Here is a 23,416-nt window from a genome sequence, read left to right as displayed (position 1 = left end):
CATTCATAAAATATAGTATCCCCCCCAAAGGACAAAAAGTAAAGATAAGTTAATACATCAGAAACAACTGTAAATTATAAATACAGTAAATTTAAGCAATACTGTGTTAAATATAGTAACTTCACATGATTAAATATAAACTGAAGAGTTAATTAATGCTTACTTTATTATTGGCATTAATATTATGTCTTTATTAACTGATAATTGGTAAATCAGGGCCTACTCAATACACCTTATGCTTCTCTACCTTTATGTGTTCTCTCATTTGAAATGCTCTCTCTTCGAGCCAGAGCATAAGAGACTCTTAAAAACTGAGAACAAACTGAGGGTTGATGGGCGGTGGGAGGGAGGGGAGGGTGGGTGATGGGTATTGAGGAGGGCACCTTTTGGGATGAGCACTGGGTGTTGTATGGAAACCAATCCGACAATAAATTTCATATATTGAAAAAAAAATGCTCCTCTTCTTTCCTCTATTTATTTAAATTCTTCTTGATTGTTAAGATCTAGTTCACTTTTGTATTTCCTCTGAACACTTTCAGTTCATAAACATGTTAATAGCTTTTGAACTCCTAAGATGTTAAATGTTTTTTGTATATAATTGGCATTTAATTATGCACTGCTCATACTTTCACTCATTCAATTAAAATACCTACTGTACACAAGGCACTATGCTAGATCTAGAAATAGGACAGTAAACAAGGCAGATGCAGTCTATGTGTCATTAAAGCTCCCTGGTCATTGGAAAATAGAACTTTATACACAAGGTCATCGTGCAGTGAAGTAGGACCACAAAAAAAGACCCGGTGATATGGGAACACTATGCCACTCAGTTAGGACCCATCCCATGAAGCTTGGAGCGGTTCCTGTTCCAGGAATGCAGCACATGAAGTCATAAATCACCTTCTCAGAAAGAGGATAATTTCAGAAAGAGGACAATTAAATATTGAAGAACATCCAGGGACTAATGGGAGAGCTCACTGTTTCTGATAGAAAGGCTGAGTGGCATACTGCTGCTTTTTGCAAACAGCTAATTTCACTCTAAACCCACAAGCTCCATGTCAACTAGGAGTGTATTTAGTAGAAGCTCCCTAAAGATGTGTTCGAATGCATGAACTGGAAGCAAGTGGTGGAAAATGTGGGGACTGGGCTAGAACTCGGTGTTTGCAAAGGAAAGTTGTAGTCCTCAACTAAAGAGATTGTTAGTTAGCAAAAGACTATATAAATCAGTGCATAGTATATCCCAAGGTACCCTGATTTTCTTTCTCTCTCACATAATGCTATCCATAGAAGTGGAATCACAGCAGAATTTACAAAAGGCCATTGTTGAAAAAAACTAAACATCAATAGAAAATATGTGAAGATGTGAAGAGATGCACTAATCTGTAAAGTGTAAATTTAAGCATAAATATTTATTCATTGTTAAAAAATAGGTTTTAAACATTGGTTTTTACTGAAATTCACCAGAGATTACAAATAGGATTATTTGATACATTCATGTCTTACAGAGCAAAGATTGCTAACATTATTAGAATTTTATTTTGATAATGCATATGAGGGTGAATCATGGGGGTTTTCTCTACTTCAATTCTGTGATCTATAATTAGTAAACACAGATTGGAAATCTTGTAGCAGCCTCTGAGTCAGAGATGCAATTCAATTAGAATAATCAGCCCACAGACAAGCAATTCTAACCTATTTTCACAGAAGGCTGTGTCACAAACTGCACAGAAAATTCACAGCACAGTTATTAAAAATTAATAGCACAGTTAACTCTGGAACTTATGGGTTCCAGAAAGACTTACTATCATGTGCTGAAGACTATTATGATTTTCCAGTCAATGTCCTTAAAAAAAATGTAGTGAGAGGAAAAAGGGCTGCTTTCCCAGGATAAGTTTGTTTGAAACAGTTAAAATGCAATCATCAGGAAATAAACAAATGTGGAAGTGAAATTAACTAGCACACAGGATTCCTACATAAGGCAATTCTGTACCAAACCGCGCCAATGACTTTTCTGTGGACAAGTGATCAGTAACCCCATGAAGCAATGAGCTAATTATACCTTAAACTAGGTAAATTACAATATTGTTTTTCTTCTCTGCCTTCTCCCGTATCTTACATTACATAAAAACTCAACAGCTATGGCTACTTATGACATTTGAAAAAACACTCTGTAATTCGGATGACAAATCTCAACATATTAACCGACTGTACCTGGCTATAAGCCTGATGCACTAGTTCTTTGCCATGACATCACCTACACCTATTTACAATTAGCCTGTTTGGAACTTGGTTCAGATAGAATGTCATCTTTGGTGCCTTTGTGCTTCAATTACAGTGAAACCTTGGTTTGAGAGCATAATTCATTTCAGAAACACATTTATAATCCAAAGCACTCACATATCAAAATGAATTTCAAGAACCATTGGGTCAGTTGTGATCATGTGACATTCAGTGTCAGGTACTACCCCTGTTGCAAGACATGGCTCCTTTATCAAGTTAAAATTTATTCGAATGTTTGCTCGTCTTGCAAAACACTCACAGGACAAGTCACTCGCAATCCAAGGTTTTATTGTATTGGGAATGGAAGGCACACTGATTTTTCTTAATAAATAATTATAAACGCTGAACATATAAGAGATACCCTTATAAAATTAAAAATTTTCAAGGCCCCTTACATATAAAATACTGGTTTTCAAGAGGTTGTAACATGGATGAGAGAACTATGTCTTTATTTTCACTAGCTTCAATTAAAATTTGGTATTTTCTTCAATCATAAATTCAAACAACAAATCATTGTTTTAGTAGTACCTGTGACTCTCTAACAAATAATAATAGCAAATATTTTAATATCACATTACAGTGCTGGGAATATCTCAAAAATGTCATTTATGCTTATCAGTCCTTTAAAGTAATAATATTATAGTCACTCTATCCTCCTTCATATCTTGTCATTTAACATACATTTACGAAGTCTAAATTTGGGATTTTAAAAAATATTTTAATAATTGGTATTATTTTGTTTCCTTTGTAATGCTAGCATTTTATTTTATACATTTAAAACAGTATTATGAGAACTAAGAAGTTCTCAGACTGCCAAAGAGGTCTGTGACACACAGAAAGACACACACACATGATTAATTCTGCTTGTAAATTAGAATGTCTCTGTTTTCAGAGGGGAAAACTGTCATTGACCAAGTTTGACCATACTAAAAAAGCTGAGAGAGGAAGACTCCCAAAGAATAGATATGTGCAACTTCCTATTTTTTTAATTAAAAAAAATTGTTTGTTTATTATTGAAAGACAGAGAGAGTCAGAGTATGAGCGAGGGAGGGGCAGAGGGAGAGGGAGACACAGAATCCCAAGCAGGCTCCAGGCTCTGAGCTGTCAGCACAGAACCCAAAGCGGGGCTCAAACTCACAAACCGCGAGATCACGACCTGAGCTCAAGTCGAACACTTAACCGATTGAGCCACCCAGGCGCCCCTATATGTGCAACTTTTTAAACTTTTCATGTTTGAATAAAAATTAATATAATTAAGGGATTTTCTCTAGCTTTATTCTTATAAAAATCAAATTATACTATTTCTAATTCATTCTTTCCTCATTAACATTAATGTGCAGCTATTAAATATGATTTTGTAATTTTTGAATTATAGAGGTGAGGAAGAATGATTGAAAATATATATTATTACTAGCTGTTGACAAGCTAAGTTAGAAAATAAATAAAACTATAATGGTTGCTGAACATAAAGTAATCACTTCGTGACCTGGGTCTCAATTTTGTGGCCTGAAAAAATTAGGACAAAATATCTACCTCGCAAATTTATTCTGAAGAACATTAAATGAGCTAACAAGTGTAAAAGAATTAACACATCATATGGAAAAAAGGAATCAGTTCATAACTGGAAGCTAATCACAAGATTAGCAGCCGTAGTGGGAAGAGAAATGGAAGGAAAATAGCAGATATGGTATGGACAAATATTCTTTAGAATTGGCCATATGATTCTCTTGAAAGAGAAACTAGTGTAATCAATTAAATAACATTGTTAGCATCTCTTTAAAAATTTTTTTTAAATGTTTATTTAGTTTTGAGACAGACAGAGACGGAGCATGAATGGGGGAGGGTCAGAGAAAGAGGGAGACACAGAATCCGAAGCAGGCTCCAGGCTCCGAGCTGTCAGCACAGAGCCCGACGCGGGGCTTGAACTCACAGACCGTGAGATCATGACCTGAGCCAAAGTTGGAAGCTCAACCGACTGAGCCACCCAGGTGCCCCTAAAATCGTTAGCATCTTAACAGGAACCCTCTCTTCATGACACAAGGGGGTCCAGGGGCACTGGCTGCTCAGAGCCCTGGTGGGTAGCATTAGAGGCATCTGAAAGAGGTAAAGGATGTGGGGATAAAAGCAAGAACTTTAGGAAAATCTTACTTAGTCAACAATATGCCTGGAACAAATACTGCCACATTCTCCAAGCTGATAAAAAAGGAACAATGATTTTATATAAGTCAGGGCACTGTAAGCTTGTGACAACAAATTTAATGAAACTCTGGAAGTACTGATATCTCATATGCTATAGCTTAAAATGCAAAAGTCAAACTGTTTTCTCTCTCAATTTGGTCCAGGTCAATAATATAATACAGCCCAAACTATGTAGATTGAATTGTTAACATGCTGAAACAATTCTGGAATAGCAAGTGAAGTTCTGGCACTAAAGGCTCAGTTTAATTGATTTACAGTCCAAAATCTACAAGACAGTCTTTGAAAAATCAATTTTCTATATCCAGATTCTATGTATCCTCTCTGTCCATGTTCTCTACATCCTTAACTCTGAAATAATGACTAATATGCCAAGATGACTAAAATAGTATCAGATGCTCAGTAGGCTGAAGAGATGAAAATACGCCTAAATCTGAAAATGCATCTGACACACTCCAATAGTTAGACACCTGTAGTGTTAGCAATTAGTTGTAAATCTGCGCAGATTAAGACTGTAGTGAGCATATGTGTAGGGGGATGGGGTAATGGTGAGTTAGGAAGGACAGAGAATGTTCACTTCTGTGGGTTAACCCTGACACACAACTGAGGTGCATTGCTTACTAGACTGAAGGTAAAGGCAGACCCAGAACAGCCACAGTCTTCTAAGTAGACAAAGGAATCTGGCCTTTCATTTGTTGATTTGACATTTTTCACTGAACAAAATCTGTATTTCCATATTGAATATGATCTTTACAGAGAATTTCCAGGTAGACAAATATCAGAGCTCTCAATCAGAAGTCAGAAGAAAACTGGACTCATACTCTTCTTCTTAAAGTATCATGTGAGCTGGGGCAAGAAATATAACCTCCATAATCTTAGCCCCTTCATCTGTAAATGAAGAGTTAAGACCGAACAAATTACAGGCAACCCCATCTGCTCCAAAATTCTCTGAACCACTAAGCAAGATAAAACAATGAACTCATTTAGTAATGGTTTTTCAGCATAACTCATTTGCTATAATCAGGAGGCCTCTCCTGAAATACATTATTTTTTCTCCACTTGTGGCTTGAATATATTATTTTTTTTCTATCATAACAGTATAACGGATAGTCCTGAATGCCTTCAGTCAAATATATTAAAATTCCCTACAGCACACAGTCATCTTGATTAAAATATCAACAGTTTATTACAGATGGAGTAGTTCCAAAACATGATAATGCTCTTCAGGTAGCAGGTGTTCCTGGGTGTTATTCAAATGGCTAGCTGCAAAGATGCAAAAGTCTTTTGTTTCCTGATGAGGCTAGATAGACTTTTACCTATGGAAACAAACTGTCAAACACAAGTAAACTTAAAACTCCCTATAACATTGCTTTTAGTGCATTAAAATCTACGGATTACTCATCTTTAATTAACCCCATCAGAAAACAAGTCACTAGAAAAATAGGTAAAATTACATATATATGTAAGAACAAGTTAACTTCTATGCCATATGACTCTTATTCTACCCCTAAGCACTTATTTCATTTTTTGTTTTAAATCTTAGTTTGAAAAGCAAAACATTTAAATTTAATGAGATACTTAATACTGAATGTAAATGAGATAAAATAGGTGAACATGATATCAAGAATAAGTTTACTATTTTTAAAAAATATTTATTTATTTTTGAGAGACAGAGACAGACAAGCATGAGGAGAGAGAGAGGGAGAAACAGAATCTGAAGCAGGCTCGAGGTTCTGAGCTGTCAGCACAGAGGCCAACATGGGGCTTGAACCGACAAACTGTGAGATCATGACCTGAGCTGAAGTCAGATGCTTAACCTACTAAGCCACCCAGGCGCCCCCAAGATTATTAAAAAAAAGGGGGGGATTACAACATTTTAAAAAGACCTATCCAATGCATTTTAATGTAATTATCCACATCCAGTTTTCCTCTATAGAAAGAAATAAAACTGATTGTATAACATTCTAATTTTTAATTTTTATATCACCTGAGTTCAAGTCCTAACTCATCCACTTATAACCTTGAATTTAATAAACTAAGTCCATCTAAGTTTTGACTGACTCACCCTAACTGAAGGCAATGAAATAACAGAGATCACAACCAGTTCCCATGGAACTCACAAAGTGGTTTGGCCCAAGAGATGACTGATAGTCAAATTTTCTATGTGGTAAATTACTCAATCTTATAAAAATTAGTTATATTTTAAAAATTTATTTCTCTTGAAAAATCCATTTTATTATGTGTATGTGTGCTTACAAATGTAACTAAGCCAAACTCAAAGGAAAGAAAAAAATAAAGTTACGTTCTCAACGAAATACTCTTTCCATCTTCTTGTAATTCACCCAGCACTTCCAGACACAAAGATTACATTTGTTCCAGATACATCTCTTTAGAGAAAATTAGTTCTCATGTGACTGTAAGCAAGAAATATACAAGTATAATATATACAATATGGATAACTGTAATGTTCTTTACTAAATGCTTCCTAAAAAACAGCTTTGCTGTGCTGGTATTCCCCTAAATTCACTCCTTTATTACAGGAGTCTGTCACTGACTGGTTATGTAGGCATAAGAGGGTTAGGTTGTTTCTATGAGACCCCTTTGGCCACCCTTCAGTAAAATAGGGTTCACATTCTTTAACCCCGAGGATTGCACTATAAGAATTACATGAAATCGGGGTGCCTGGGTGGCTCAGTCCCTTAAACATCCGACTCTGGATTTCAGCTCAGGTCATGATCTCACAGTTTGCAGGTTCAAAGCCCCACTTCAGGTTCTGTGCTGACAGCTCAGAGACTGTTTGGGATTCTCTCTGTCTCTCTCTTTCCCTCTCTCCTTCTCTCTTTCTGCCCCTTCCCCCTGAAATAAATAAACAGACTTTAAAAAAAGGATTACATGAAATAGCATTAAGTATTAAGCGTTCATGTTCAACACTGGTATATAGTTGGTGTTCAATGAATAAATCTATACTGTTGTTAAATTATTGCTCAATGGTTGCATGTGTCTGGCATGTGATTGCATATATACATTTCAGAGTTCGATAACAAAGTCTCCAGATGAGACTTTTTATTGAATTATACCTGACATACAATACTATACTAGTTTCAGGTTTATGGTGTACTGATTCAATATTTTTATGTATTATGAAATGATCACCTCAAGAGGTCTAGTTACCATCTGTTGGTATACAAAATTATTACAATCTTATGACTGTATTCCCTATGCTTTGCATTTCATGCCCATGAGTTATTTATTTTATAACTGGAAGTTTGTACCTCTTAATCCCCTTCACCTATTTCAACTGTCCCCTTACCACCTCCTTTCTGGCAACCATCAGTTTGTTCTCTGCATCTATGAGTCAGTTTGTTTTGTTTTGTTTTGCTTGCTTTTTTAGATTCTACACATAAGTGAAATCAGATGGTACTTGTCTTCTCTGACTTACTTCGCACGATGCCCTCAAGGTGCATCCATGTTGTCACAAATGGCAAGATTTCATTCTTTTTTTATGGCTAAACAATATTCTGTTGTATAAATATACCACATCTTCTTTAACATTTACCTATCGATGGACACTTAGGTTACTTCCATATCTTAGCTATTGTAAATAATGCTGCAATAAATGTAGGCATGTATATATATTTTCTAATTAGTTTTTTTGCTGCCTTTGTATAGAAACTCAGAAGTGGAATTGCTGGATCATACAGTAGTTCTATTTTTAACTTTTTGAGGAAAAGTTCATACTGTTTTCCACAGTGGCTGTACCAGTTTGCATTCCCACCAAGAGTGCATGAGGGTTCCCACATCCTCATCAACACTTGTTATTTCTTGTGTTTTCGATAATAGGCATTCTGACAGAGGTGAGGTGATGTCTCATTGAGGTTTGATAAGGCAGCATATCGAAGAATCTGATTTTTCTTTTTTTTTTTTAATTTTTTTTTCAACGTTTATTTATTTTCAGGACAGAGAGAGACAGAGCATGAACGGGGGAGGGGCAGAGAGAGAGGGAGACACAGAATCGGAAACAGGTTCCAGGCTCTGAGCCGTCAGCCCAGAGCCTGACGCGGGGCTCGAACTCACGGACCGCGAGATCGTGACCTGGCTGAAGTCGGACGCTTAACCGACTGCGCCACCCAGGCGCCCCGAATCTGCTTTTTCTTATCCATTTAGGCACCCTATGTATTTTGACTGAAGAACCGTCCATTTCCATTTAAAGTAATTATTGATAACCATGTACTTACTGTCATCTTTTTAATTGTTTTCTGGCTGTTTTTGTTGATCATCTCTGTTCTTTCCTTGGTCTGTTCCTCATATTTTGTTTGTTTTCTTCATATTTAGATTCTTCTGTCTTTTATTGTTGTGCTCTTAACTGTAAGATTTTTCTCTGTAGTTACTGTGAAGTTCATATATATTATGTATATAAAAGTATCTTTTAAGTTGATAGAAAGTTAATTTTGAACATATGCCAAAGCTTTATATTTTTACTTCCCTCTCCTACATTTTGTATTTTTGATGACACATTTTATGTCTTTTTATTTTATTTATCCCTTAACTAATTATTGTAGTTTTAGTTAATTTTACTACTTTTCCTTTTCCTCTTCATATTTGTTGTATAAGTTGTTGACCCACTACCTTGATTACATGTCTTTTCCAGTTAGATTTTTAACCTTCATTTGTTTTTTTGTTTTATTTTATTTGTTTGTTTTTACCTTAGAAGAGCCCCTTTAACATTTCTTGTGTGCTCAGTTCAATGGTGGTGAACTCTCCAAGCTTCTGCTATCTGGAAAACTCTTAATCTCTTCTTCAATTCTGAATGATAACCTTGCCAGGTAGAGAATTCTTGGTTGGGAATTTTTCCCTTCAGTACTTTGAATGTATCATGCCATGCCCTTCTGGTCTATAAAGTGTCTGCTGAAAAACCTACTGATAGCCTTATGAGGGTTCCCTTTTGTACAATATGTTGCTTTTCTCTTACTGCTTTTAATATCTTCTCTTTATTATTAATTTTTACCATTTTATTTTTTTAATGTTTGTTTTTCAGAGAGAGAGAGACTGACAGAGTGCAATTGGGGGAGGGGCAGAGAGAGAGGAAGACACAGAATCGGAAGCAGGCTCCAGGCTCCGAGCTGTCAGCACAGAGCCCAATGCGGGGCTTGAACCCACGAACCATGAGATCATGACCTGAGCTGAAGTCAGACGCTCAACTGATGGAACCACCCAAGCGCCCATAATTTTTACCATTTTAATTTTAATGGTCTCGGTGTGTTTCCCTTTGGGTTCATCCTATTTTGGAACTCTCTGGGCTTTCTGGACTTGAATATTTGTTTCCTTCCCCAAATTAGGAAAGTTTTCTGCCATTATTTCCTCAAGAATTTTCCTGGCCCTTTCTTTCTCTCTCTTCCTCCTGGGATTCCTAGAATGAAAATGTTATTCTGCTTGACACTGTCCCTTAAGGGGACATCCTGTCTTTTTAAAATCTTTTTTTTTTTCCTTTATTTTCTTGCTGTGATTGGGTGCTTTTCATTGCTTTGTTTCCAGTTCACAGATTCATGCTTCTATTCCATCAGTTCTGCTGTTGAACCCCGCTAGTGTATTTCTCAGTTCAGTTTTAAACTTCTGTTTGGTATTTTCTTATATTTTCTATCTGTTTGTTGAAGTTCTTGCTGTGCTCATCCATTCTCCTCCCAAGATCAGTGAGCATCTTTACACCCATTACTATGAATTCTTTATTGTGTTGCTTATCTCAGTGTCCTTAAAGTCTCTCTGTGGGGATTTCCCTTGTTGTTTGGTTTCGGATATATTCCTCTCTCTCCTCTTTTGCCTCTCTCGGTTTCTCTGTATGTATTAGATGCAGTGGCTCCCCCTTCAGTCTTCAAAGAATAGTCTTGTGTAGGCATTGTACAGTGTGAGCCAGAAGCACAAACTCCCCACAACCTCCCCACTCCATGGGCCCACTCTATGGGCATCTGCTGTATGGGCTGCGTGTGCCTGCCAGCTATGACATGGCATGGTTGCTGTGCAGGGAGGTGAGGGCTTATGTCACTTACCCATCCCAGTTCTGCACAGGGAGGGCAGGGCTCAGAGCACTCCTCTGATCTAGCTGTACCTCGGCTGCTGCATGGGGAGGATGGTCTTTTTGCAGCTCTCGTATGGCCCAGGGTGGCTGAAACGTGGGGTACTCTCTCAGCCTGGTTATGTGGTAGGGAGGGCAGAACACGCCTCCATGTGTTAGCAGGCTAGAGGAAGGGCACCAAAAATGGCAGCCATTTACTCCATCACCAGGAACTTAGTTGCAAAAATGGCTTGTACTAGCACTTCCATCCCTGGCTAAAGTCCTTACAGGTTGCTTCCTGTAAGGCAAGAACCTTTAAAATCTGACAGTCCCTTTAAAATCAGTAAGGTACTTTTCAATCTGTTTCTCTTGTGCTAGATCTCAGGTGAGTGGGTTTGCATATGAGCCCTTTAAGAGTGGGATATATGTCCTCTAGAATTCTATGATTCTTCTGGTCTTCATCCCCATTTCTTTTTTAAATCAGGCATTGTGTGTGTGGTGGTTCATCTTTCCAGTGCTAGCCCTCAAGGTAAGGGTACCTGATATGGGGTACTATCTCTTTACTCCTTGTGGGAAAATTCCAAATTTGGAGAACTTTCCCAATTGTGGGGTCACTACATTTGGGGTGGGTTCTCAGGAAGGCCATGTCTCTGTCTCTCCTATCTTTCTCAAAGTATTTCTTTTGTGTTTTGTTGTGAAAGTGTTAGTCTTCTAATTCTCAAGGTTTTTGTTTGTTTGCTTGTTTTCAGAGAAAAATTATTACATATGTAGCTATAAGTTTGTTTTATCCATGGAAGGAGTTGAACGCAGGGTTTTCCAACACCACCATCTTGAAACACCCCCCCCCATTCCCAGAATAGAACTTATCGTCTTGTATGTAACACATAATCAGCCATTTTTTTCAAAAGAACTGTCCCCAAAAGGGATGTCCTGAGACTGGCAGTGGGCTCTAGGGGGCCACCACTTTTTTGCCTGCAGTCCTTTCTCTGAAGAGATAAGAGGGACACAAAGACTAAAACCTCAAGGTCTTGCTCTCAAGATTTAATGACCTGTCTATTGAAAGACAGTTGAACATCCAGTGAGAAAGAGGAATTTCTGGAGCTGTGAGGGACACTCTGAGAAAGACTAATCATGACAAGCAAAAGTGGTCAAGGAAAGTTTTGTGAAGGGCTGAATCTACCAGATTGTGTTGGGCTTGGTGTGGAGGCAAAAGAGGGAAACACAGAAGGAGGCATTCCTGAGAATAGACAGGGGAGACTGAGCCAGAGGCAACACATGCATAAATTGAGACCATTTCAAAAGATGAGAAGTAAAGAAAGAAAGAAATAAAAGGCAGAATCCCTGCCCCTATTGTGTTTGCCATCTGGCCAGGATGCTTTCAAATTAATGAGCAGGTTAAAATCCAGCATGGTTCCACACAGAGAGTAGCCTAAGAAGTACTTTGTAATGATGATCAAAAATATGTATCATATTAATTACCAAAATAAGATGATTGCCCTAAAATTCCTGAATATAAAATCAATATATGCTATGAAAGATTTCTCTTTTGCAGTAAATGCCACTTAATGAGGATAAGCATGTTTTTTTTAAACAAGTGTGACTGTTTGTTTGTTTTCAATACGGTAGGAAGACAGTTGCTTTAAAATGCTGTTAAATGTCCGTAAGACATTCCTCCATTGGAGGAACCATAGGCATTCAACCCAACTTGATAACAAGACGTATCTCAAAATAGTTTAATTTTGCATTTTATAGTAATATAAAGTTTGCTACTAGGACATAAGAGAGATTAAAGGTGACTATGAGTGGAGCAAATAATAAAAGCAAAGCCCACAAAGTGGTACAAAGTCCTTCACATGGTAGACACCACATCATCAAGTATCCCATTCAAAGGAGTACCAGCGAAATACTCTTGTGAGAACTTTAGGCATTATATTTAAGCTTCCCTATTTAAATATAAGAAGAAATCATTGTGGTATTTGCTGCATGTTATTTTATTAGGCAGGCATTTCTGATTATAGGAGAACCCTAAATTATAAAGTTAACTCAGGTTTCAGATAAAACATGGACGATGCAGGCATTAGCCATTCAGATGTAAGAGCCCTTTGGTATTGTGGTCAGGCATTTGCCATCAGTGCAAGGCACTTCAGCAAAGTTCGTGTGTGATAAAACAGCAATGGCCTCTAGAGTGTGTTTTTAAAGTGAGTTTTCTCAGAATTCTAACTAGATTCTAGAAATGAACAGACGCACGCGCGCGCACACACACACACACACACACATAATCAGCCATACACACGCATACACACACACACACATGCACGCACGCTCATCTCCTTTTTTGCTGCCGTTTTAACTTGCCAAAGAATAAAGGTATATGAACCGAGTCTTATTAATATTAATATATACTTTGTTAGTTTGCTCCCTGAACACTGTCACTTTGTTATACTAAATTAAAGCCCTGACAGAAACATCCAATTAATCCTCACTAAGAAAATGCATTATTGTGTCATCATTAATAAGCGGTTCAATGTAATCACACCTTGATCATGCTCCTGAGTGGGTTCAGTCCTTTGCACGGCGTGCTTAGAACCAAACTGTCTAATATTAGTTCCATTAATGATCGTTCATACAGGAGTTAAAATGGATAGTCACTCTCCTTTCGGATGTACAAATAATCTATTTTCTTTTACTGAGAAGGATAGGAAAGGAGATGCCTAAACAGGAAGGAGAAATTCATGAGTCTTAGACTAACTGTTATCATAAGAGGAGACTCTGGAATTCATTCATAACCACAGGGTATGATGTTGAGCTCAAAGCTAGTTCCCATGCCCCGCTTATCAAACCCCGCCGAGCATTTGAACCACAAGTGGAAGCTCCCCGTGATGAAAGGAAGCTTCCTCTGGCCAAGTTAGCAGAACTATAATAAAGTCCCTTTGGCCATGTGCTGCCTGTAGGAAGCCTCACTAAGCTCAGAGGCATCACAGATGAACACCCTACCTTAATGAGAATCTGAATGGACCCTGTAGCTTTTGCAGATATGAAATACCAGAAGCTTATGGTACAGGCAGCACTGGATTCCTGCCACACAGCACTCTTGAGGTGTGCTTCTTCGCCCTGAAGGCCCACCGGAGTAGCCTCCAGATACAAGAAGTGCCCTAGGAACAAGGATAGCATTCACACAGGACAGAACTAACAACGAGGGGATCATTTTAGCTTTTCCATCTTAGTTAGGGTTTTTAATTATATTTCATATGATATGAGCTGCCAAAGGCATTTCCATTTGAAACAGAAAGAAAATCTAATAGCCTTGCTTCTAGCTCACTGACAGAACAATTTCCAACTGTCTGTGCTTTTAGCAAAGTACTTCACAGTATGCAAATTAACCGATCTGACAGGATATTTGTGCCGCTGAATCAACAAGATAGTTATAGAAATCATATAATGGACTCCTCAAACTATCGAGTTCTTGTAAAACAATGGGAAGATACTACCTATGAAATATAAAGAAAGGAATATGATGTACTTTTCAAAACTTCACTCATCTATTGAGTATATAAATAAAATGCTGAGAATTTTAATATGTAACATGAAAGGTACATTATACTTATGTATCTAAGACTCAAAACATTTTACATATGTAGAGCTGAGTGTTTGCATGGGACTCAGACCTTCCTTTCTCTGTTGTGGTTATTTTGGCTTAGATGGCTTTGTTTTATCAGAGGCCTGTGGAATTTCCACCCTTAGATACCTCTTCTCTTATTCTGTAGCATCCAGGAATTCAGGGTCCTTTCTTCATTCTGCTAACGTCCTCTGTCCTTTGACCAATGAGTCTGAGACTTGACCTCATCTACTTACTGCAAAAATGAGGCATTCCCAACACTTCTGACATATGTGATCTTACGGTTACATCTGCATGGCACTTCTAGTTTTCAAATTGCTTTCCCTCCATACATGTCGTCTCGCTTCTGTAATCCCTGTTTGGTACACAGGGAAAACTTTATTCTCTCCATATGCAGATGGGAATTTTGAAAATCTGAAGAGCTACATGATGTGCTAATGATCAAATAAGTGGCAGAATTCAGCGATACTAATTATAAGCACGTGTCACTGAGGAAAGGTGCCTCTATCAATATTACCATGTGTCTACAATGATCAGAATCATATTAAAATTTGGTTGCTCCCTGTTGTATGTTGAATTGTGTCCCCCCGAAGATGGTGAAGTCCTAATTCCAGTTTCTGTGAATGTGACCTTGTTTGGACATAGGGCCTTTGTGGATGACCAAAGTAAAATGAAGTCATCAGGGGGGCCCTAGTCCACACTAAGATTGTGTCGTAATGAAAGGGTAAATTTGGACATAGAGGCAGACATGCATTAGAGGGAAGACAGTGTGAAGACACAGCATAACATCATCTACAAGCCAAGTAATGTCCAAGACTACCAGAAGCTAGGAGAGAGGCATGGTACAGGTGATTCTCTCTCTCAGCCCTCAAAAGAAACCAATTCTACTGAGACCTTGATTTCAGACTTCTAGCTTCCAGAAGGGTGAGACAATGTCTATTGTTTCCATTTCTGGTAATTTGTGATAGCAGTCCCAGGAGACAAATATATTTGTGAAATGCCTGACTTGCTGGCCATGGTACTATGGTAGTCTCTCTGGAGCTCTCCAGTTGCTGTTGGGGAAACAATGAGATGCTCACTGTGAATATGATTAGGACTGCTGTAACAGCCTAATAACCTACCATATTTGTTTCCAAGTGTGTGGTCTTTGGGAGGTCGTAGGCTTTGATGAGAGCCAACCCCCAAAACCCAATCAAAGTTTTCAGCCAGGGAGTTTTGCCAGCCACACCAGCCTTTCTCAAAAGTACAGGAGGTACCACATTCATCTTCATCAGTATAATCTCCACAGTCATCTACGAAATTACAGCTTTGCTCTGGTTTATAACATTTGCCGTTCTGACATTCCCGATAGCCATGAGGGCAGGGACCTAAAAAACAGAAAACAAATGAAGATGAGGAGACACTACTAACACATCACTGAGGTTAATAGCTAGTAAAATGGATTCACTTTAACATATAACGAAACATGGTATTCTTAAGAGTTTGAGTTATCTGACCCCCATCTCTTTTCTAATCTCCCTCAGGGTTCCGGCCAATAGATCACTCACAAGGATTATTCAAAATGAAAAAAAAAAATCAAGTATCATTTTACTGATCAAGGAAAGTACCCCAAGACTCCTCAAATAGAGCATTTCCTGTAAGCTGAGTTCAAGAATATATATTAGATCTGAAAGCCAAAGTGTGGCTTTCCATTTTTTAGCCTGAAACAAAATCTTTAGGGTATTAAGAGCTTATGTATTATGGTGTATTTGGAAGTAAATTCCATTACCACCCATGCATTTCAATATTTATCAGAAGCCAAATACTTATATGGTACTTTCTCAGAAGCAGGGGTATGAATATATAAGTAATATTCAACTTTCTAACAGATTTTTTTCTCCAAAATGCATATATACCTGTCAATTGTTTCAAATTTTAGAAGCAATTTCCCTACAAAGCAATGTCAACAATAAAGACTTTTTTTTTCCAGAAAGCTTAAAATAAAAAGCAATGTTTTTGAAGATCTGAGTTTGAGCTCTGGTATTGATACTTCCCAGTTATGAGACTTGGATCATACCTATACTTGAAGAGCTTTCTAAAAAGAAAAAAAGAAAAAAAGAAAAAAAAAGGACAGTAAAACCTACAGAAGGTAAACTAACTAAAGAGACTATTGTTTATATCCCCAGTACCTGGAACAATGCCTGGCCATGAGTAGAGGATCAGAAAATATTAGTCAAATAAATGAATGTGTGAAATACAGTGCTCTGGAAACAGCAAAGTAGTTCAATATGCACATTCAAGGTATTGTTATTATCCTGCTCCAGTATTACAACAGAGCATAAGCACCAGTGTCCCAATATTTCAGTAGGAAACGTTGTTCAAAGATCCAACTTGGGATATCCACGTCCCAACTGCTCTATGACACTATGGCATCAGAAATTTTCTTCCTTCCTGTCCTCCCCACCGTCTAGGGAGAGAAGCTGATAATGCCTCCCTACTTCACTTCTACATGGTAGCTTCCAGGGCCTGGTGTTGTCTGGTGGTTGAGGACTGGTGTGGATTAGAGCTGGGAGGTGACTCAGGGATTTATTCAAAGGTGTTCTGGGAGCTGGAAACTCCTGCTGATAAAATCTCATAAAGAAGATTTTATGTCCTGGATCAGTCTCACATTTTAGAAAATAGATGGCTAAGAGGGAAGAAGTGGGAGGAGATGGTGGGATGCCATGTAGAAACCGCTAGGGAGAAGAATGGTATTCCAAAGGCTTCTAGCCATTTTGTGTGCTAAGCTGTTTCTGGGTTGTTTCTTCAAAATTGCCTAATTAAATGCCCTTTACACCTGCAAAGCCTTTGAAAATAACTTTCAACCATGCATTCTGCCTTTAACAAAACTTTTTTGTCTGGGTTAATTGCTAACATTTTCCTTTCTTGCAGCGTGGGATTAAGCTATTTTTATTTAGGCTCCCAACTCACTTTTAGCAGATTGGGGGTAAGCAAAAGACCTTTAATGTTTCAATCACAGAACTTGACTCAGAATCATAACATTAAAGCATTTTTGAGCTACACAGAAATGGATATCACTTACATTAACTCTCATTTATAGATGAAAAATAAATGAGGATTATAGATGTTAAATGGCTTGATGATTTTTCAAGAGCAGAGGTGCAATTTGGACACAGGTCTATTGTTTCTGATCTATTTTTTAAATCTATTGACTTGAAAAGAAGAGCAATGATGCAAGTCAACTATCACAAGACAAGCCCACCAAGGAACAAAAATGGTGGTGTTGACTACCAGATGCATTATTTCTCAGGGGACTGTTGAGAATCTGCAAAATTACTAGATCATTTAGTTTTACACAAGTTGGCATTTGTATTGATTCTGTCAATTCCAATTTGTTTGGGGAGTAAAAGCAAAACTGGTTTCTAAGATTATTTTCTCCAAAGAGACCAAATCAAGCTAAAATTTAATTCTTTCAAGACAAACAAGAAAATATTTTGAACATGTTTCAAAATGGAAACACACCATAGACCCCAATATATTACACAATCAATATAGAATCATAAAAATTAAGATTATTTTTTACATTTCTAAAACATAAATAGCTACACAATTTAAAAAAACACAATAATTCAAATATTACACAAGATAAATTTTGAAAAGAAAGCCCTTTTCACTGCTATCATGTGTTCCACCCATAAAATATTTTTTTGCTAAATATCAAGGAAAATTATCAGTTAATGTTATTTACTTATTTCCAAATTATTTTCCATGCCTGTTGTTTCGTCCAAAGAAACCAGCTACTTACAGGTAGAGTGTATATCTTTAAGTGATTGTGATATGAAAGCTTTTATGCAATTGTATAACTTTGATTTTTAGTAAAAATATATTCTTATTTCAATTAGGCAGAGGCCTTCTTAGTGGGCACTTTCTTTCTATAAAAAAGAACAAATTATAAAAGCCAAAAACCTACAATGTAAATAAATCTTAAAGACATCTGAAGCTTAACAATGTTAACTGCAAACTCTGATTCTTCCCCTCCAAACTTTTCCAGCGAACAGACTTCCTCAACTGGGTTTATGGCAATTCTATAACTACAGTTACTACAAATCTTCTAAGGGGCTCTGTGTAGTAGTGTAGTAGAGTCTGATTCTACTTTTCGATGTTTGACGTCATTGCTGAAACATAGTAAGGTAGCCCCAGTGCTCCCCCTATTGGCAGGAGGTTCAAATCATTACATGCCCTTACCTGTGCACAGAAATTCTCACCCCAGTGCCATCAACCACAATGAAACTCTACGCCAGTTTTCCCTTCTCACTCTCTAAAACTACTTTTAGACATGCTTTGAAGCTACTCTAATGTCCCTGGAAGCCTAATTATGTAATAGACATTTTCAATCCTTTTAGTATTGTCAGTCTTACCATCTGAACCCAATTTCATTATCAATTTTCTTTAAATGATTTTATTTATTTTTGAGAGAGAGAAAGTGAGAGAGAGAGAGAGAGAGAGAGAGAGAGCGCATGAGTAGGGGAGGGTAGAGAGAGAGGGAGACACAGAATGGGAACTAGGCTCCAGGCTCTGGGGTGTCTGCACAGACCCTGACTCTGGGCTCAAACTCACATGAACCATGAGATCAAGATGTGAGCTGAAGTCAGAGGCTCAACTGACTGAGCCACCCAGGCACCCCTACATCTGCACCAAATTTTGAACGGAGGTCCACCTTGTAACTGAGGATGGGCCCAAGTTTTATACACATACATAGCATATGAGTTATGCTATATATATAAGTTTGTGTGTGTGTGTGTATATAGCTTATATATATATACATATATATATATAGTTTATATATATATATAACTCATATATACGTGTGTGCATATATATATACACACATATATATATACATAATTTTTAATATCATAACTCATATGCAATCTTCCTTCACAATTACTGTTTTGGTCCAAGCAACCAACATTTTATGTGAGTTTATTACCATTCTTTCCCTTCCGATCTTTGTGTCCTACCCGTGACCCCTAAGGTCCATTAAATAAAAAAGAACCATGTGATATTTTAACATAATTGAATATCACTCCTCTGTCCCAAACTCTATTTAATTAATATTCCCCACTAAAAGGAACCAGGTCTCCTTGGGAAAATGGTCTATTTGGAGCTAAGAGCAAAAATGTTCAAGATGAACCTAGATATTCTTTGTCACAGAAAATAACAAAGTACTCAAATATTACAGCATTATGATGAAAGGTTTAAGGAGCCAGCTTTTAGAGAAACTTACTGACCAAATCAGAGACAAATTGAGTATCAAAGTAAGTAATAAGACCCGCTCCCAGCATATACACAGTAAGAAACAGTAATAAAGTATGAAATTATCCTTCGGCAATAAACAACTAGAAACTAGGGCAAAACATATAAAACAAGTATTTCCAAACATTGGACATCAGGAAACACAGGATGGTGATCCCTTAGAAAAATGAAAAAAGACACATCCTATGATCACCCCTAGATTTCTGCATGGAAGCATGTTCTAGACTGTAACTCTCAAGGGTCAGCCCATCAGAAAATGGAGTAACACTGAGTTGAGGAGATACAGTCTGGGACAGCTAAAATTTTCAATGTTCGGTTGTGGGAGGAAAGGGAGCTATATAGAAAAGGAGATCAAGAGACGCTTAAGTCTTTGTCTGAATTCTAGCTTTTATATTTGTAGGATAAAATCCAAAAAGAGAGACAGAGAACAACTAAGAGACTAATAACTAGGAGCTATAAACTGAAAAAATTACCAGAGTCCACAAAGGGCTACATATCTTTGAGTTTCTACCAGCCAGAGTGAGTGGAGTCCTTGGTGAATACACAGGGCATTCAGTATGAATTCCAGAAGGGTACATTTTAGTATGGGGCAAAGTAACTCTTGAAGGAAATAGACTCTAGACTATGCATTGGATTGGCAACCTACAGTCTTGGGACCAAATCTGGCCTACCACCTGTTTAAGTAAATAATGTTTTATTGGGACTTAGCCATGCCCGCTTGTTTACACATTATCTATGGTTACTTTCACACTAAAATGGCAGTTAAGTAGTTGCAATCAAGACCATATGGCCTGCACAGCTGAACATATTCACTCTCTGAACATATTCTTTTAACCTCAACTTGTTTTTACAGTAGATTACTTTAAAAAGAAGACTTAAGTTTCCTGAGTTAAAAAAAAATACAGAAAAAAAATTTGTGAAGAGGAAAGGGATAAAGAGGTACAAACTTCCAGTTATTATTTTTTAGGTTTTTTTAATGTTTATTTATTTTTGAGAGAGAGAGAGAGAGCAGGGGAGGGGCAGAGTGAGAAGGAGACAGAGAAGCCGAAGCAGGCTCTGCACTGACAGCACAGAGCCCAATACGGGGCTCGAACTCACGAACCATGACATCATGATCTGAGCTGACGTCGGATGTTTAACTGACTGAACCACCCAGGTGCCCCCAAACTTCCAGTTATAAAATAAATAAGTCACAGGGATGAAAAGTACAACATTGGAAATATAATCAATAATATTGTAATAAATTTATATGATGAGAGATGGTAACTGTTATTGTGGTGAACATTTTGTAATGTATATTAATTACACTTTTATAGATTTTGTAATGTATAAATCACTTGTTGCACAACTGAAACTAATATTGTACTGTGTGTTTATACTTCAAAAAAAATAAAATAAAAAAAAATGCTGACTTCTGTTCTAAACCTGTCTTTAAAAATTGTTTTAAATAAATCACAAAGGACCCAAACAGTACTTAAGTACCTCTAAAACAAAGTTCAATTATTTTTAAAGGAATATACAAAGCCTTAACACTTAGCAACAGAGAATTCACAATTCCAGCATCAAATTAGAGATTACTAGGCTGTGAAGCAGGGAAATGTGATCAATAACCAGGAAAAAAATTAGTCAATAAAAGTAAATATAGATACAAAGAAGATGATGGAATTATCAGGCAAAGAAAGCAAAGCATAAACGTGCTCAATACATTCATCTAACAATAATACAAAATCTACAGAAAGCTCTTGTAATAACAAATAATTTTAGCAAGATTATATGTCATCAATATACAAAATCAATCACATTTCTGTATGCTAGAAGTAAACAACCAGAATCTGAAATTTTTAAAAGTCCTTTAAAAGAGCATTTTAAAACATGAAATTATAGGGATAAATTAAAAAAAAATAGATAGCTGGCCTTTACACTGACAACTACAAAATATTGATAGGAAAGAGACCCTAATTACATGGACATATATATCAGGTTTATGGATCATAAACCTTAATATTGTTAAGAACTCACATCTCCTCAAATTTATCTATAATTTCAATATAACCTCTATCAAAACTTCAGTAGGATTTTGTAGAAATTAACAAAATGATTCTAAAATATATACAAAAAGGTAAAGCACCTAGATCAGCTACGAAGTTATCAAATATACAACACCTGATTTCAATAAATACTATAAAGCTATAATAATTAACACTGTGTAGTACTGATTTATGTATAGACAAAGTGACCAGCGAATCAGGATATATCATTCAGAAATGGATTCAGAAATATATGATCAGGGCACCTGGGTGGCTCAGTCGGTTAAGCATCTGACTCTTGGTTTTGGCTCAGGTCATGACCTCACAGTTTCAGGAGTTCAAGCCCTGCGTCAGTCTCTTTGCTGACGGTGTGGAGACTGCTTGGGATTCTCTCTCTCTCTCTGTCTCTCTCTCTCTCTGTCTCTCTCTCTCTCTCACTCTCACTCTCTCTGCTTCTCCCCCACTCATGCTGTCCTTGTGTCTCTCAAAATAAATAAACTTAAAATAAATTAAAAAGAGAAACACAGGGTAGGTCTATTTTTAATTTTCTGAGGAACCTCCACACTGCTTTCCAGAGCGGCTGCACATACACAATGGAATACTACGTGGCAATGAGAAAAAATGAAATATGGCCTTTTGTAGCAACGTGGATGGAACTGGAGAGTGTGATGCTAAGTGAAATAAGCCATACAGAGAAAGACAGATACCATATGGTTTCACTCTTATGTGGATCCTGAGAAACTTAACAGGAACCCATGGGGGAGGGGAAGGAAAAAAAAAAAAAAAAAAAAAAGGACGTTAGAGTGGGAGAGAGCCAAAGCATAAGAGACTGTTAAAAACTGAGAACAAACTGAGGGTTGATGGGGGGTGGGAGGGAGGGGCGGGTGGGTGATGGGTATTGAGGAGGGCACCTTTTGGGATGAGCACTGGGTGTTGTATGGAAACCAAGTTGTCAATAAACTTCATATAAAAAAAAAATAAATAAAATAAAAAAAAAAAAAAGAGAAACACAATTAATGGATTCTCAAGGAAAGGTGACAAATTAATGTAGTATTTTCACCAAAAAGGAATGAACTGAAATTAGATATAAGGAAAAATCAACAAACACCAACTGAGGGATACTCTGCAAAATAAAAGGTGTATACTTTTCAAACATGTCAATGTCAAAGAAGACAACAAAAGGCTTAATAGTTGCTGTATATTAAAGAAATATAAAGATAATTAAAACCTAAAAGCAGTGTATGATTCTTGAAGAGATCCTGAACCAGGCAAAAAACAAAAATTACATAAAGGACATTTTGAGGGAAAATCATAAATTATGAATGAAGCCTATAAATTGAATAATAACACTTATCAATGTTAATTGATTATACATGTAAGTGAATGTCCTCTATTTTAGGAAAGAGACAATGAATTATTTAGAAGTAAAACGGCATGATGATATCTGCAACTTGCTCTGAGATGACTGGAAAGAAAGTAAGATTATATATAAAATAAAAGGGCAAACTGATAATTATCTGCAAATCTGTATGAAATATAAGTTCTGTATAGTTATTGTAATATTTCCGTGAATTGGAAACTATCCCCAAATTTTATAAAAATATAAAAGTTAAAAAGTTAAAAAAATAAAACCTTCCAATGTCATCCCATCTCAATCAGAGTAAAAGCCAAAGTTCTTAAAATGGCCCACAAGGACTCCATAATCTTGACCCCATTCTCTCGTAATTGTCTTCCAGCCAAAGACTACCAGGTACACTGTAGTTGAATAAAGTTGGGTTTATCATTTGTTGCAGTGATGGAGAAAAAATACCATGGGGAACCATGGGGCCATTCAGTGAGAGGGCATGAAAAATGATTTATGGGATTAGGGCTTTGGCTAGGTTACTTTGGGGGAGGGTCGAAGGAAATGGAGTTTTGATCCAGATTGGGTGCCATTAGGAAGCAAAATAATTATGT

General features: G+C 37.0%; 1 protein-coding gene across 1 annotated transcript in view; it reads right to left on the bottom strand.

The window, feature by feature from the left end:
* Positions 1 to 23,416, bottom strand: part of MALRD1 (MAM and LDL receptor class A domain containing 1) — a 794,572-nt gene that overhangs the window by 323,687 nt on the left and 447,469 nt on the right. The window contains exons 28-29 of the mRNA XM_047066301.1: positions 15,260 to 15,505; positions 13,517 to 13,674 (exon numbers count right to left, since the gene is read on the bottom strand). Coding sequence (XP_046922257.1) covers positions 13,517 to 13,674; positions 15,260 to 15,505 — 404 coding nt within the window. The remainder of the gene's footprint in view (positions 1 to 13,516; positions 13,675 to 15,259; positions 15,506 to 23,416) is intronic.

Source organism: Lynx rufus, unplaced genomic scaffold, assembly GCF_022079265.1.
Source record: "Lynx rufus isolate CCGP_SWC_20201006 ecotype Redwood Valley unplaced genomic scaffold, mLynRuf1.p SCAF_7, whole genome shotgun sequence".
NCBI lineage: Eukaryota > Metazoa > Chordata > Mammalia > Carnivora > Felidae > Lynx > Lynx rufus.
Note: the sequence above shows the minus strand (reverse complement) of the source record. Positions and strands in the feature narration are given on the sequence as shown.